Below are 17021 nucleotides of genomic sequence, written 5' to 3' on the forward strand. Positions count from 1 at the left end.
AGTGCACCGCTGTGCTCAAAGTGTAAGTGGTAAGACTTTGCTGAAGTGAAGGGCAGTGTAAGTTGGCAAAACAGGGAAAAGTGTTCAATTACTGACGAAACTCGATGCCGGCGTTATCGCCGTGCCACCTTTAGAAGAAATCGTTTCACAGGCATCGCGGGATGAACCCCCAAATTAGAGAATAAGGTAGCAAGCTTTGTTCACGAGTTTCGGGCGAGATTCCTACAGGCCAGATTGAAGGACATTAGCTGCATAGGGATGAGCCCACGTGTCGAGGACTGTGAAGAGAGTTCACAGAATCTACATCTTGGGTGAGCTGTTGTATGAAGCAAAAGGGTTTTGGCCTTTGAAAAAAGTACCAACTGTTCTGACGACTGACTTGAGCAGGCGAGACTGTTGGTGGCGGATGAGGACCAGAAATAAATGAAGTGACGCTTTTGGCGAGCTTTTTCACACAATGTTTTTTGTCAGCTTTTTCTTCACCTCAAGTAAGGAGTCAACAAAAATAGAGGGTTGACACATAGGTTTTATACAGCGCCTATTTTATATAGTTTTATACAGTGCCTCTTTACTTTAATACAGAGCCTCTTTTTTCCCATGAATTTACAATACTAGCTAGCATTTTGAAAAACAAGCTCTGGCCTTCACAGTAACTATCTACTATCTCAAACATTTTGTTAGAAATTGCAAAGAGGAAGATGTGGCTCCTGGCACACATCGCACCACTATCACCATCATTGTACATTTTTTCTCATCTTTCACCATTAAGGGGGCAGACTGGTCTTAGAGCTATTTTTTTTATTTACCAACCAATTTTAATGAAACTACACTGCATTATAGAGTTTTTTGTGCTGATATCACATCTGCCATTAGATTTTTTGTAAGTTGATTATATTTTGAGTTAATTAATGATTAATTGCCATTATTTTAGGTCACAGTTACAAAATAACCACTCCATACAGAATGGCCATTACCACGTGCCTAGGCAGACAAATGACTAAAGAATACAACATAGGAAGAACATTTTTGATTCAGCTATTTTTGGTCGTTTTACAACACAGTGAACTTCGCTTCTCCCGCGCTGTGCCAGAAATTGATCGCAGGTGGTGCCTTTTGAACACAATAATAATTTGCCAAAGCCTCCATTTGAAAAATTTGTTTCCAACATTGTATTCTCCACACATTTCGGTATCAGAAGCAAAAAGAGTTATAGTTGTACCTGCTCTAGGTGCCGAGATATCTGAGGACGAAATGCTAGCTTTGCATTGCAAGAAAAGTGCCGTTTCACCATCAAATTCTGCGCTAACTGAGCTGTACAGTGCACTTTAAAATGCTATTGTAATATGATAATAACAAAATATGGTGCCTTTTGATGAGGAAATTTACAGACTGATAGAAAAATGGCCGTGGAGGCTGAAAATGCCATTTTCCCGAAAACGCTTTTTTTGACCGTTTTTCGGCCCCAAAGACCCAACTGCCCCCTTAAAGCAGTTCGATCAGGGGTCTCGCGGCTCCGTTCTTTGTCGGTGCAACCGTATCAGGGTGGGCATTGCGCAACACATCCTGTATTTATCCTGAACGAACCTTTTTAACAATTTTTTGAAGTTCCCGCAAAAAAGTTCCTGCAAAAAAGTTCCCGGCGCGTGAGAAAAGAAAACGAAAGCAGCAGAGACACAAAGAAAAGGACCATCTCATCACCTGTTGAGGCAGTCAGCTCCGCAGCCTTTGTCTGACTTGACCTTGGGTCGGGAGCAATTGCAGCTTTGCACTTCATACTTGGACACCGGTTTCACATCAACATACACATCTGGGGGGGACAAAAGAGAAAGGAGGCAAAAGTTGCGGTTACTAGCAGTGCACACTATTTCAGTGAAAAGAGGAGGAAATTCCCTTTAATTGCTTTTAAAGGAACCTTGAAGACAAACTAAAGGTTTGTTTCATTCAGAAGATTCAAGCAAATTAAAAAACGCGTCAATTTTAATGCAAACTTCAAACAAGCAAGCTGGATAATAAGAACAGCAGATAGGAAGGTGGCAAATTACCAGCCACTCCTTCACACTGCCTTTACATCACAGGGACTACATAGTCTGTGTAACCAGCCTACAAAATCTACCACCTTATTACCGCATTTTCACGATTCAACAGACAACTTTTTTTTGCTTAAAAAGTAGCCTTCAAATATGCGTGCACGTTATAATCAAGCTCAAAACCAAAATTGGTTTCAAGGAGGCCAGCAGCATCACCATTAGCTGGAACTCCTCCCAAAATCCAGCTCAATTTAATTCAAAACAATCCGTCAACTTCACGCTAGTAAATTCTGTCGCACCCATTCCTGAATGGGCATACCTCCACCAGCTGTTGCTAATATTTTTGCAGCAGCGGTAAGCACCTCGTCTTAGTCGTTACGGCTCCGAAGAGGTACGACAATGAAGCGAATCTTAAGCGCAAGTTAATTTAGCATACCAACAGTGAGGGGAGTATAAGGCACACTAAGCGTCCCGGAGGCATGAGTTCGCAACTGACGTAAACGAGGTTACAGAGTACTAGAAGAGAGAGGTGTGTTGTTCGGGGCCGATTAGGGGGGTCCCTTTTGCGATGAAAATTTCTGCTGAGGAACTCCTGTTGTAAGCAGCGCCCCTGGCGGCCGCTGCTTACCAGTTGGCTTTAGAAGATTTGTTTGTTACAGTAATCCTTAGTTATTGCCGTAAATAGTCTTATTTCTTTATTTCGCAATATAAAGTTTTATAAAACCCGTCAAGTAACTGTTTAGTTTGATTTAACAACTTATAGGAGGCGCTGGCTGCAACAGGAGTTCTCTGGGGAATGCCTGCGCTCCATACAACTTTTTCATCGCAAAAGGGACCCGCGCTTTCTATTGGTTTTTTTTCCCCGCACAACACACCTCTACCTTCTAGTACACTGTAACGAGGCAGAGCCACATTTTCATGCAAAGCTTCACAAGCCCTGAGCATGGACGTTTTTGAGAAAACTCGGTCTCGTAAATTTGCAGCGAATGAACCAACGGCCTATCACATCTACTACTACGAAAATCAAGGCACCTGAAATTGCACACACATTCAATGCTCCCCGTTCTACTTTTAATTCCAGCAGGAGCTGGATAAAAATGTTTACGAAGCACGAGGGATTTTCACTGCCCCAGTTGCAGCGTCAAATAGACCGTCTTCTGCCAGGCACGTGGTGTCACGCCTTTTACATGTGCGCGGTAGAATCAGCATCAAATTATTTTTTTTTAATTTTCCTACATATATTCACCAGTCACTTAAAATCGGGGGCACATTATAATCATGCAAATACGGTGATAAAGTTGATTCTGCAATTGTATTTAAGCTTCTGGTTCTGTTGCGAGTGCCACTTGAATGCTAGCATGGCGATACCACTGATTACTCTGCTTCTGGTAACTCCCCAATGACATCACTGCTGACGTTGAATAGAAAATCTGACTGTTTTTCAATATTGGCGATATTTTGGGGGGGGGGGGAAGGGCTGATAAAAGCATCCTACTGGGCCATATCAGAGTTGAGCAACTTAAATAAAACGAGGATGTGTGTTCTCTTCATGGTCCCTTTAAAGAAAAGTTTTTTAAAGATCGTTTGTCAGGTTCTGCCATGGTACAATTGCAAGGAATGCATCTGGTACTTACCTACACGATGTGGATTTCTATTCGCAATAACATGTTAAACAAAAGACTAAAAACCTAAAAAAATATGGTATAGCATGTTTGGCACTTTGGTAAGAAAAAACATAATGCAAGGGAAAAAATAAAATATGTCAAACTACTCACTTGACTTGATCCGTTTGTAGTTGTTGACAGGATCGTAACTGTACAGAAGCTGAAACAAAAGGATACAGAAGGATAAGAACAAGGAAACAAAAGGAAAAAAAGTACTTGCAAAAACCATCACGATATCACAGAGGAATATGCATTTTAGCTGATATTTTGTCCCACTTGTCACGTACATATTGCTTTTTAGCCTTACACAAGGTCATCAAATAATTTTGCCGGGCACAGCCCCCAACTGTGAGTCCTCTTTCTTGTAGCATAAGTGACGACTGTTCAGGCTTCAGCGTGTTTTGCATGGTTTATATTAAACAGAAGTGCTCGCATCGCTGCATTAACGATAGATCATTACAATGTATCAGAGCAGACAGGATACAGAAGATAAAACAACGGGACCAGTTCTTCCTTTTCAATGTCCCATCTGCTGTGCACTGCAATAATGAACGCCAGTTAAGCTCACCATATTTTCAACTCCACAGAGCTTCACACAAGCGAAGATACAGTAGGTTGCAGGGGGAAAAAAGCAACAAAAAGAAAAAGCCTCTTTTCTTGCAATGTTTCACAGCTATTTTATCTTGCACAACCACTGCCAGATGTTAACCCATCACACTGATTGCTACCGCCAAACCCACTTATAACAATACCCCTTATAACAATATATGGGATATAATTATGAACAACTATGGCACCATCTGCTTCTGTATGAGTTCTATGGTAAAATAAATCGCTCATTACAATGCTCCAGTGCCACGCTATCGGATACAGTCAAACCCCGCGATAACTAAATCCCACAAGTACGAAAATCCCGCGGCAACGAAATATTTTCGGATCCCCAGCAAACGTCCATAGAAGCCCATGCCATGTATTTCATATCTCGTGGCGACGAAATCATTTTTGAAAAGCAATCCCGCATTAACGAAATTCGCTGGAAGTACTGTAGGCATTTTATCTACCCGTTTGAGTCTAACAGTGTCCAAAAAGTGCTCAAATGCATTTTTTTCGGACTCAACGTCCACAAACTTCTGCCACAACGCGCTTGCATGGCCGCCGCCATAATTATGTACTTCAAGGAACATGCAGCAGGTGGCCGTGGATGCAGCCTCGCAGCGACATGACCAGAGGCAACACGTGGTGACTCGCAGCACGGCTTGCAGCTTGGGTTACACTAGCCAGGCCGACTACCACTGAACAGCGTGCATGTGTTCATTGTGTGTGCGGCGATGGGCACGTTTGCTCTCAATAACGTGCCTCCGCCAGCCCAAAAGCGAAAGTTTCTATCGCCACAAGATAAGGCAGCCATCATTGCGCCTTTCAATACGGCTTCTCATCAGCTCATGAGTTTGGCACCTCAGGCCTCCAGCCACAGCACCTCACAAAAGGTAAACACAGGCTTGTCGTAACTCAAACACTTGGTGAATTTTGTAGCTGAGAAGGTCGAACGGCAACAAAGACAGAGTAGATCTGAGCATGCGCGCCCACCTGCTTGTTCTTGTGCAGCCACCAGATGTCATAGGAGAGCTGGAAGTCCGCCCGCTTCTGGCGCAGGTACTTGCCCGCGTGGATGGGCGACGGCATCAGGCCCACACACTTCTCTTCCTCCGACAAGGAGGGCACCGACGAGGCCGGGCCGCCGCCTTCGTCCTCATCCTCCTCCGTGCTGGGCTCGCTGCAGCACAGGGCGCACGGAGACACACACCACACGTCACATCACACGCACACACACACGCTACTCTACCTGGTCTGCCAGAGGAAAAAGGGTACACTGCAAAAGCATACCCCCAACCACCTAACTACGCTTCTTCTCAGGTGCTCACAACCCAGATGTCAGTTCTAATCATTTCTGACCGGCAATCTCTTCCTTGGTTCCTACCTCAAGCATGCTATGTAATATGCGATCGCAAGCAATGTGCAAGTAGTGCCTCCTAGCGTGCGCACAGCTCTACAAGTTGCACAGAGCCCATTTGACAGCCTAACAGTACCAGAACGCCCATACAGAAGCTCTTCTTCACAATCCTACTACTATCGTATCTGCATCCGATCTGACACGGCAGCGGTGGCTACCCCGTCAAGAGCGGCTTATTCACGGAATCAGTACCGGGGAGAAGCCTGCTCCGTCTCGGTTCTGACGGCACAGGCTGGCGAGGTTTCCCCAGGGGGCACAGTGCAGGCGGTGGTTAGGTGGAAGCCCTCGGAGGAGGCTTCCCAGCGCAGCACGGCACTGCGGTGGGGCGGGCACAGCACACAGAGGGCCCAAGCAGCAGGGGCAGCAGCAGTGGCAGCAGCAGCAGTGATGGTGGTGGTGGTGGTGGTAGGAGAGAGGGAGAGAGGACAGGAGGAGGAGGAAGAGAAAGCACAGCGGCCGAGTGACAGGGTGCAGAGGACGACAAGTGCGTGCGGCAGCGGGGCGGCGCTTGTGCGCGCACCGCCGAGACACCCTCTCGGGAGCAGTGGTGGCCTGGCAATGAGCAGCGTGCAACCTGGCATGTCGCATTCTCTCGCACACAACTTCAAGGCCGACAGGCCAAGTGGAGGTGGGCTGACTTATCTGTTACTCTTAAAGGGACTCTGCAACATGCTTTGAGCAGTGCAAATAAACCTGCACTCTTTTGATTACTCTGCCAGGAATACCCAAGCCAAATATTACACAAGCATGTGAAGCGGTGAGCATGCAAACAGCTGTGAAAGACGCGAAAAAACCAACCGCACTCTCTTCAATTTTCCTCTTTATGCACAACTGGCACCGCTGAAACTATGTCATTTCAGCGGTGGCTGTCCTATTGGCTGTTGCTGGTCATTGATTTGATTGATTGTAGGGCTTAATGTGCCAACGCAACGCAGGCAATGAGGCGCGCCATGGTGGAGGGCTCCAGATTAATTTGGACCACCTGGGGATTTTTAACGTGCGGCACCGAAATCTCGTACACATGGGCATTTTTGCTTTTCGCCTCCATCAGAAAAGCTGCCGCCGTGGCCGGGAATCGAACCCGTGTCCTAGTGCTCAGCAGCGCAACGCCTTAGCCACTCAGCCATCGCGACGGGTGCTGTTGCTGGTCAACTTCACGGTTTATTTCTTGCATTTCCTGTGACGATCTGCTGTCGTTGGCACTGTGAACCAAACTTTTCTATGCCTGAACCTGTACAAACAGTTTTGGCGTTTCTTTTGTGTTTTGAGTGCACACGTAGCGTGAGTGGCAAACTCAATATACTTCCTTTTCATCATACCACTCAACAACAAACGTTTATTGCTTCAAAAACGCCCTACCAGCCTGAGCACGTGCTTACGAGCAGGCAGCCATGCCTGCCTTTTTGTTGCACCAGACCGGAAAAAGACCCCTCCAAGTAGTGGAGAAAAGGAGAAAACTCCTTGGCCTGTGATATAACAAAGGCCGTCAAAGAAAACACCCCGAGCCACCCCCTTCTCTAGGATAGAGCGCACAGCTTTTGTCACGTAGTCTGCGGTTGAAATGAAAAGGGACGATTATGCGCAATTTCTGATCGCGCATACCTTCTGTGATAGTGAATGGATTTTTGTAACTCTTGTGGGAGGGGATTGCTGGGACAATAGACTTTACCCCAAAATACATTCGGAGTAGTCGATTGTAAGTGTTGCAAGGTCCCTTTAAAGCAAAAGCTTTCTTAGTGGGACTGACGGAGTCCTGTCAAAAAACTAATGCATTTCCCCACAGAGCGGTTGGTCGAACGAGACGCTCTGATAAGATCTCTGGACACACGGCGCGTGAGTGAAACGGGGGTTCAATTGCGTCAAAACGGTTACTTGAGAATCGCGAAAAACTAATGGTTCTAGATAAGATGATACAGCATCAATCATGAAGGAGGAGTACAATGGTACGCCTTTATACCTCATAAACCACGTATTAGTATACGTATCGATCATTCGGAAATAAGTTTACTTGTTAGTCCACAGAAAACTTTCACATGGATTCATTCTTCATTTGTGATTTGAGTCTGTAAAAGTTTTTGGAGATTGATTGGACACACTTTCAGTTAAAGTTGGACTCACTTTTAGCAAAGGTTTTGACGCCCCTTTGATGCAGCTTTGATGTGAGAAAGCTTTTGCGCTTTTCTAAACTTGCTTTAGGAAGAGATGGTAAAGTTTTTTGGTCTGCATTAGGGCTCAAACATTGGCACATACACATTGTTCCAACCATCTTTTCTCTTTCTCCCTCTAATCCAATTAGTGCCACTGCCGCATTCTATTAATTAAAAAAAAATTCCCCACTACATTCATCTTTTCGAGACAAGATTTTGCATTTTCCACTGGCTCAAGTCCCTCTAAGCAGGTCTCAGCAAGGCAAAGCCAACTTTAGGGTTGACCCAACTTTAATCAGCACTGATTAAAGACCTGAAACCGGCTCCGTGCGACATGTGACCACATTGTGTATGCAAGAACGAAGCAACCAACACCATTCAGGCACCTGTAGAAAGGAGTACTCATGTTTGCTTACACTCAGCTATTGGGAAAATCTAAAGGAACCAAAATTTGCGAGCGTAGAGAAAAATTTCTAATACAACATGCTTTCTCAAGTTGCACCTGTACAGCAGCAATAAGACTGTACGACTACCCTATCCAAAATCTACACATCCAAATGAATGCATTTGGATGTTATTTTGCGTAGCTGTATATACGAAAATACTTTCCCAATATTTGAATACCCGTTTTTGGCCACTCATTTTGCAGCTTGTACTATTGCTTTGTGCAAACAAAGAGCTATTGTTTGTTAGTTATGCAGTTTGTGCATGAAAAAAGGATCCAATTATGGCAGCAAGTCTCCACAAAGGCAGAGTTTATGGGCATAAAAATATGTTACAACAACCACATAACGCAATACAGCAGTTAACAGGGGATGCAAATAGTAATTGAACCGAATGCCCTCTAATACATTTTACAATCAGTTGCAACTTCCACCTCGCTGCACAGGCTTTGCGCATTCAAAAAACATGCATTTAAAGCCTAAAAGGGACTAGAAGCCTGAATAGCCGAAAACTTCTATGCTGAACTCTGAAGGCAGGCAATCATGACAAATTACTGTAACCCCAAAGGTTAAACATGCAGTACGTGATGTCTTCACTGCATGATAAGCTTCATGTGTTCAGCATTGAGCATGCACTGAAGGCTTAATAAGGAAAGGGGAGACTAACTTCAACAACTGACCAGTGATACAGTTACGGCACATTGTAATGAACCTCACAAGAGCTGCAATTTTCTTTTCTAAAAACTGTAAACTTCTAGTCAATCACGAAGCAAAGCATGAATCCTTCATTAGTGCTCGAAAGTCAAAGCTCGTTTGTTATGCTGAAATTTTGTAACATTAAGGTCCATTTGATAGAGCTTCCAGCGCCCACAGAATTTGAAGGTAGGCTCGTGTGAAAATTCTTCACAACAATTGAGTTGTATCGACGACATCACAAAACTGCGTGGAAGCCAACATTCAGCCGTCGTTAAGTGTTGTGTGACAGAGAAACTGTAATGATGTAAATTTTGGTTACGTAGTCGCTCACTCGGCCTTGCTTCGATAAACTGCAGCTCTTACGCACGTTCTTCTCCATAAACCAAAAGCCACGAAAGCCCACAAATTAGGTGAGGAATCAGGCCTTTATCCGAGCCAAGGTACACTTTGTACTGTTCGTGTAATTATGCGTGCACAGCAACACCTATCAAAAGGCCTTGTTATTGCAGTCACATAACTGCATAGCACGCCCTTTCTGCTACTCATACTGCTCGCTCACACCCCCAAGGGAGCTTGGACCTCATATAGCAAAGGTTTTCTTTATCAATGAAAACCTAGGAAGTCTTTGCATTCTTCATTTTACACTTTTGCACCCACAGCATTTCACACTGGCAGGTTGTGTAAATGATTTATTCCTCGCAATATTTTAACATTAAAATTACACCGCCAGGTGCCATTTATTGCAGCAGAAGGAACAGTTGGGCTGGTTTGTTTGTATGCATTCATCTAGGTGTGAAAAAAGTGCTCAAACAACAAGGACAAAGCATGAACCGGATCACATAGTGCTATTGCCAGGTTTATTGCCAATACCAGCGATGGGTGTGGGCTGAACTGGTAATGCAGCCGGCTAACAGTTTTTGAGGTAAGAGTTTGGAACATTTAGCCTCGATTTTTTTCACCATTTTTAATTGCTACGCGCTTCTTCTAGGCAAACAACAGCCTGAAACTTCTTTAGCTGCCAGGTATGTACCCATGTGAGGAGTAGAATCAACTTTGGGACAGAAATAGAATTAAACCCGGAAGTTCCATAAGTAATCCTAACTAAAAGACCAGCTTTTGACCCCTGCTATACGCATTTATTATTATTATATTATTATTAACCGATAACGTAATCTGCCACTAGCTTCCTGTCCAGCAAAGCACTATGGACCTCATACAGCAAATTCTAGCATGGTTACTAGCACTAGTGGGAGAGATAAAAAGCCCGCTGGAGGTTGTAACTCACTTGAAGTTGAGTGCACTGAGCTGTTCTGGCAGTGTTGTCTCTGTGCTTTGTGCTTCTGCAGCATCCTTTGGTGCCCCCCTGCAATTGAGGCAACAAGCAGGATGAAATTACCCAACGGCAAAATATGCAAAAACTTGGAAGCGAGCCTGGAACCCATTTCCTTGGCCTACTAGCTAAGATTTCCACAAAACCAGTCAAAGCTGGAGCCACTGTACAGACATAGTCCAGCACATCAGCCAATGTCTGAAGATATTTGGAAGCCGTAGTGAACAGCAATAATTCACTGCACCAAGTAAATGTCGCATGAAACTACAAGAGTTTTTGGCCTTGAAGAAAACAAATATGCAGCCTTCTGTGATTTGTTGCAGAGGCTAGGAAAGGTGAGATAGCAGGAATCTGCAGTCGCATTCCTGCTCTAGCTCCACCTGGCTGGATATTCTGGACAGGGCATACAGCTGCCTGTAAAGAAACGGCAGTGAACTACTGCACAGAACTATTACGACAGCCTATGAGGAGACTGCAGTGAACAGGAAAACTACCCAACGGATAGATGGATGGAGGTTGAGATTCGAGAAGATTACATCGCAGGCTTTGCAAAACTGCTGTAATCTAAGCATGGCAGCACTCACCCGTCTTCCTTGAAGCAGGTGGAATAGAGACCCGCCTTGAGGTACTTCTTCTTCGGCAGCTGATGTTCCCGACGCCTCCGCCGCCGAGTGCGGTGTGCACCATCCCCAGTCGACGGCTTGGTCACCGTCACCACCGGGGTGTCCTCCGTCGGAGCAGGAGGGTCGCTGCGCATCATCACATCCAGAGTGGGCATCCCGCATCCCTCTCACTTATCACAAGGCGACCAAAGCCACATTCCACACGCTTTGCAAAGCCCAAAAAGTCAATGCCAGCTAATGAAATGACTGCATCGCGCTCTTAGCAGTGCACTTGCAATTCCCCACAAAAACAATCGTAGGAGCCAGTGTGCACCATCTCAAGCAGGCAGCATTCATCTTGTCCATCTCAGCTTCTATTCCCGTGTCTCACAGTTTTTTCCACTGAGCACTGTCATCTAACTAACGGTAACTAGAACTTTCGCTACAGGTTTTCTGCGCATGTAAAGATTTGCCCAGCCTGAAGTGCACTAGCTTCAATGCTACAGCTTTTCAGGCAACTTTAATGTGTTGGGATACTTAGTTACTTAACACAATTTTGAGATCAGCAAGTACTTCACCACTAAGTCTGAAACTGGTGAGCCAGTTTGCAGTGAACACAGCGTAAAATGCCCATGCAACAAAGGCATCTCCTGTGCAAGCCACTAAGTGCCTGTGGCAAGTGGCAGTACAGCAAGATGTGCGAGACTTTACGATTTCATGACTGTAAACTGCAAGCCCAATGTTTCCAACCTTACTATCAAGCAGCCAACAGATGAACGGCTGACAGACCAAAGAGCCGACCTGTGGAGCTGTGCAAACAAGCTGTGTGAGCGCACTCGATGTTTCTTAGCTTTGGAAGTGTGCTGTCACCAGCAGCATTGTTTTCTCTGCCCTTCTGCTCCGCCTCTGCACCAAAACATAACAAACAGATGCAAGAATAATACACGGTAAAGAAGAAGTGTGTCGCCCCCTTTTTTAGCCTTCTTGGAAAGCGCAGACACAGCCTAGTAAAACCAGATGTGGCACCACAAGGTGGCCATGATGAAATCGCAGTTTAGGAGTTGTCTACAACACCTCCTGGTGTCTTTACAGTCACTACTTGCCCTAATCGATATTGCATGATAGCATTCGTGTGTTCATTCCACATTTAGAACCCTTGTCAAATGTTACTTTGCACTCCACTACTCTGAAGCTTCTTGCAGCACTGCCAGTCACACATGCTGGGCATGAAATGCTGCCAGCAGTACCCCATCCATCTCCAAATTTTTTTAGTGAAAACACAATTAGCATAAATATGAAGCATAAATACACAAATTAGCCAGGTAGGTTGCAAGACTCAATCCCCACAGTCTCCAAAGCAAACCCTGCCAAAATTCCTCACTGTTGGGAAGTTGAAATATACAAGTCTTACAGCCTGTCACAAAGTTGTAGAAGACAGATTAATTGTGGCTGGTAAATTTCTGTCTCCACAACTGAAAAGGGCAATGTGAAGAATACATGCCACCGCCTATGCACGAGATGCACCCAAACCGGAAGACTGGCTAAAAAACAAGAACGTGGGTTCTGCAATGGAGGTGAAGAACAAAAACATCCGTGTCTTAAGATTTTAGAGCCTGTTAAAAGTAGCCAGGTCGTTCAAATTAATCCGCAGACCTCCACATCTCATAGGCGAGGTGTAGCGTCAACACGTAAAAGCCCCAATTTTTTTTGAATTCCTGGAATCAACATTAATTTTCCAAGCCACTTGGTGGCATAAGCAAGGTCTTCATATTTTTGTCTGGCACTACTATCTTCTCTCAGTCAGAACTCTACCACTCAGGTTACGTGCTTCATCTGCTAAAGAAGCCTCAACAGCTTAGCCAGTCTCATCTAGCAGGCATCATCAGATTCTGCTCACAAAAGCTCAAAATTTGCAAAGGCTGGCAAACTCCTGGTGCAACCTTTGCTCTTTTGCAACGTGCACTTAGTGCTGCCTTCGCCTAAGCCAAAAGGGATGCTTGGCCTTGTATCTAAGCACGCATGTTGTTGCCACTATACCAACTCACTTATTGATGCCAACCCACCGCAGAGTCGCTAAATGTGCCTCTTACTGTTCTCCTCTTTACTCTCGGGGGCCTAACTGTGACACCGCCCATCACTTCAGTGCACTCGGTACATCCCTACAGCTTCCAGTCCAGAGGGAGGGAGGCAGGGTAAAGAAGTTAGAAAAGACATAGAAAGGAACAAAAGCCAGTCCACTTGGTCACGTCGGTCTCGATTACAGGTCGACTCCCAAACTTAGGGCACCACTTCTGTGGGATCAAGAATTCAAGCATAAAAAATGCCCTAAGCCCCTTGGGCACAGTGCATTATGAATCCAAGGCCTTTTTATCATCAAAACTACATAATGATACCCAAAAATGCATACCTGAACTCCACCACGTCCACATCTAAAAGTCACCCATTATCCCATTACAACTCGAGCGTGATGAAGACACAAACGGGTTGACCCAAAAAAAATGACCTACCAGAACATTTGCAATTTACAACTAGTAGCCAAGCTGCCTGCAAAGCATGCTAAGTAGCAGACATGAATGCAGCTCAACATAACACTGCTCTCGCCTGCACTTTCCCTACGCTCAATAGTACACACGAAACAAGAAGAGCTGTAAACTTTAATGACCACGGTAGAAGAAGGGGGCATTTATTATGCAAGCGTGCTCGTTATATGAGTTAATACAACAAGCCCACACGTGTGACGGGGTGGGGAGTAGCCACACACCTGCTTGTGGATAAAGAGGAGGCCTTTTCCGAGCCGGCGTCCATCTTGGTCTTCTTTTTCGGCGGTGGCTTGCCACCAGCTCCAGCTGCCGACGACACGGAGGATGACGACGACGGGGGTGCAGTGGACGGCACTGCGGACGTCGAGGTGGCACATGACGATTCACTGTCTGAAGCGGCGACTGAGGGAGTTGCGCAGGCCTTCTTCAGCTTGAACTTCTTCTTCTTCGGGGCCCCTTTCAGCAACTGGGCCTTGCGCTTTGCCGCGGCCAGTATGATCGCCCTGGACTTGGCCTTCAGTGGCCTGCCGCCTTTCTTCCTCATCCCCGCCACAACCACTGCTTCGATGGCCTCCGCAATGGTGTCCACGGGCGGCTCTTCTTCTTGGGGTGCCTCTTCCGCCTCCGCTTTTGTGTCTTCTGTGGGTGTCGGCGTCTCTGGAAAAAGAAACCAAAAGCAGCCCGTAAGCATTGTGTTCCAGTGAGGGGGCACAAGGAAGGTTGGTTCACCCGGTCAGCAACAGCAATGTTTACAGGTTACCATACATTTTCCTGCAAGAAACACCCGAGATGAGGAGCGGAATCATGACCACAACCTTCAAAAGATGCAATGGCCCCCATCCTACCTTATTTACCCAATTCAAGGGAGAACCTTTTTTTTTTTTTTTTTTTTCAAAACATTGGTGTTAAAATATGCATGTTAGAGCCTTTGGCAAACATTGGTGTCAAAATTGCATGCATGTTAGAGCCAGGTACACACCGGAATTGCCCCATAGCTGCCCTTTGTCGACACCACTATGCGAAGGTGGCAGCTCACTTTTTGTTGGCATCCATGGCAATAGGTTTTCACTCCCTGCATCGCAGCAGCCATTCACCATCGAGTGCAGTGCTACCACTGTTCGGTTCGTAAGCAACCTCGGCCGAGAATGAAAGCTGAGAAGACATGTCGCCTCCACTACAAGAACAGCTTTAACCTCGTGCGGCCCGTTGTTGGGCCCTGCCCGACTTGGGTGTTCAAGGTTAAATTTCTCGGTCTTTCTCACCGTGATGTGCTCGCATTCTTTGTACACATGATGCCCCGCCTCTTGAGGGATAAGTGAACTTTGTTCGCTTGTTTTTTTTTTTTTTTTTTCTTTCTTTTCTTCCACTCGGGTGCAGCACAATGTTCAGTATGATCCTTCTAGATTCGACAGAGTTTTCATGAGCTGGCTGTTCTCTGAGGAGCATGGCCACTTAAAGGCGGAAGGAGGGAAACTGCATTTTTCTGGAAAACCTGCAGCAACAACCCTGGCTTGCACCCAGGAGAATGCTTCGAGCAGTTTCACACGCAGCTCGAATATCGGTGAAGATTGATTGATTGATTGTAGGGTTTAAAGCGCCGACGCAATGCAGGCGATGAGCAGCGCCATAGTGGAGGGCTCCAGATTATTTTGACCACCTGGGGATCTTTATCGTGCGCCGAAATCTCGTACACACGGGCGTTTTTGCTTTTCGCCTCCATCAGAAAAGCGGCCGCCATGGCCGGGAATTGAACCCGCAACCTCGAAATATCAGTAAAGGAGTTGCAAGCAGAATGCAACAGAAAAAAATAAATATCCTGTGAGTTTTTCTTGCACAGTTTGTTTTTCTTCGCGGTGCCAGAAACTGCTAAAATTGTTGCCTATTGAACGGCCAGAAAGCGGGTAAAAATTCCGGACTGCGAAAGGGTTAAAGGTGTCACACACACACAAAATATGTTTCTTTTTTTCGAAATACTCAGCGTTTTATAGTGCCCTCAGCACTTGTTCGGCAGCAAACGATGCTTTATTGATTGAGAAATTAAACATTTTAAGCCAAAATATCAATTCTCCTGCTAAATCGTGTTTTCGTGAGGTCGACGACGACATATCCAGGGCAGGTCCTTAAAACTAAAGATAGCCTACTGACCAGGGCTTCTACCATCTCACAGATGGCCGTTTGGTTATCTTGTTTATCGCCCACTTTCATAGATGGCGCTGCAATACTACTGCTTTTGGCAAAACTTCTATACGTGCCATACTTTTATTAGAGTTCACACTAATCGTTTCCTAAAATGTAAGCTATGACTCGACAGACATGGTCATGTAAGTGACCATGCCACGTATGTCAGTTGGTCAGTGTTGTGTCAGAAAAGTCCAAAGCGTCCGACAGCTGTGTTAGGCAGTGTCAACAGGCAAAATGCCACACTAACTGCTTCGGTGCTTACGTGTTCATTCGTAACTTTAATTGTTCACCCCACAATTCTTACTGCTAAAGAAATAATGTGCCCTAAATTCAAGCACAAATAGCCCGTTCGGCAAGCTTATAAGCCCTGCCTAATTAGCCTTTGCTCCTGCCAGGCTCAGCCAATCGCACAGCTGAGCATATGACATCATAGGTTCTGTTGCGGGAAATAGCTAGTGGGTCGCATGGCCATTCCCTTTTTTCCTAATTATGTAGCTTATTTGAGTGAAGTTTACGTTAAAAGTAGTGTCAGTATGATTCTAATGAGGCAATCTTTCAAATGAACCAAACGTGTTTTGTCAGCATGGCCCCTTTAAAGGAGCCATGAAGACAAAATACAAGTTGGGTTTATTAGAAAGACTGCCTAGTCCCGATAACAATGATACCAATATCATCGCAATCTTCGAGCAAATAACGGAGATATTGAAGAAAACGTGTGAAGCAGTCGTGACCCCCTAGCCAATTTCCCGCAACTTTTCTATGACGTCACGGAACATTGTTTGCACGATTGGCGGCCGCCTAACTGACCTGTCGCGACGACACGTGACTGGACGTCTGTAATGGTGACTCTAGTTCCACTTGACCGCATCACTTGAATGCTAACGTGCAGTTAACGCACTAAAAATTATGTTTTATTGTTGGCCCGTATGACGTCATTCTTGCTCATAACACGTCACTGTGGCGCGAAATTTGAAAGTTTTTAAATACTTCTTGCTTTTTGTCGTTAAAAAAACATCTTTTGTGGCTGTAATGGAGCTGAGTGAGATGCTGAATCCTTGTTCTTTCAAATTAAACGAAGTTGTATTTTCTCTTCATGGCTCCTTTAAGCAAAAGGTTATTCGACAATCAGATGAAAGTGGCAAGCAGGGGAGCATGCATCAATCAAGGGGCCGGCCGGGTGGGCAGCCCAAGCTTGCATTGTGATTCTGCCAACTATGGTCCCGAAGGCATTCAAAGAATGCAGAATTTCAAAGGCCACGGGCGGCACTTAGACAAGATGTTGTGGTCGGTGAGCCAAAAGGAGCTGCCTGAGAGCAACAATGAATGAAGTTCTGGTGAATAAACAGAGCTGTAAAATATGAATATTCCTGCACATCTTTT

The 17021-nt window shown here is 45.4% G+C and overlaps 1 protein-coding gene across 3 annotated transcripts in view; it reads right to left on the reverse strand.

Moving 5' to 3' along the window:
- Ash1 (histone-lysine N-methyltransferase ash1) overlaps nucleotides 1–17021 on the reverse strand; it is a 70631-nt gene that overhangs the window by 28629 nt on the left and 24981 nt on the right. For 2 of the 3 annotated variants that reach the window (XM_077698545.1, XM_077698547.1), the window contains exons 5-11: nucleotides 13682–14117; nucleotides 10903–11067; nucleotides 10274–10351; nucleotides 5895–6017; nucleotides 5279–5465; nucleotides 3803–3851; nucleotides 1699–1807 (exon numbers count right to left, since the gene is read on the reverse strand). In XM_077698545.1, coding sequence (XP_077554671.1) covers nucleotides 1699–1807; nucleotides 3803–3851; nucleotides 5279–5465; nucleotides 5895–6017; nucleotides 10274–10351; nucleotides 10903–11067; nucleotides 13682–14117 — 1147 coding nt within the window. The remainder of the gene's footprint in view (nucleotides 1–1698; nucleotides 1808–3802; nucleotides 3852–5278; nucleotides 5466–5894; nucleotides 6018–10273; nucleotides 10352–10902; nucleotides 11068–13681; nucleotides 14118–17021) is intronic. The other variant, XM_077698548.1, reaches the window with a different exon arrangement.

This window comes from Haemaphysalis longicornis, unplaced genomic scaffold (assembly GCF_048455015.1).
Source record: "Haemaphysalis longicornis isolate Haplotype H1 unplaced genomic scaffold, Haemaphysalis longicornis Haplotype H1 scaffold_2, whole genome shotgun sequence".
NCBI classification, from domain to species: Eukaryota; Metazoa; Arthropoda; class Arachnida; order Ixodida; family Ixodidae; genus Haemaphysalis; species Haemaphysalis longicornis.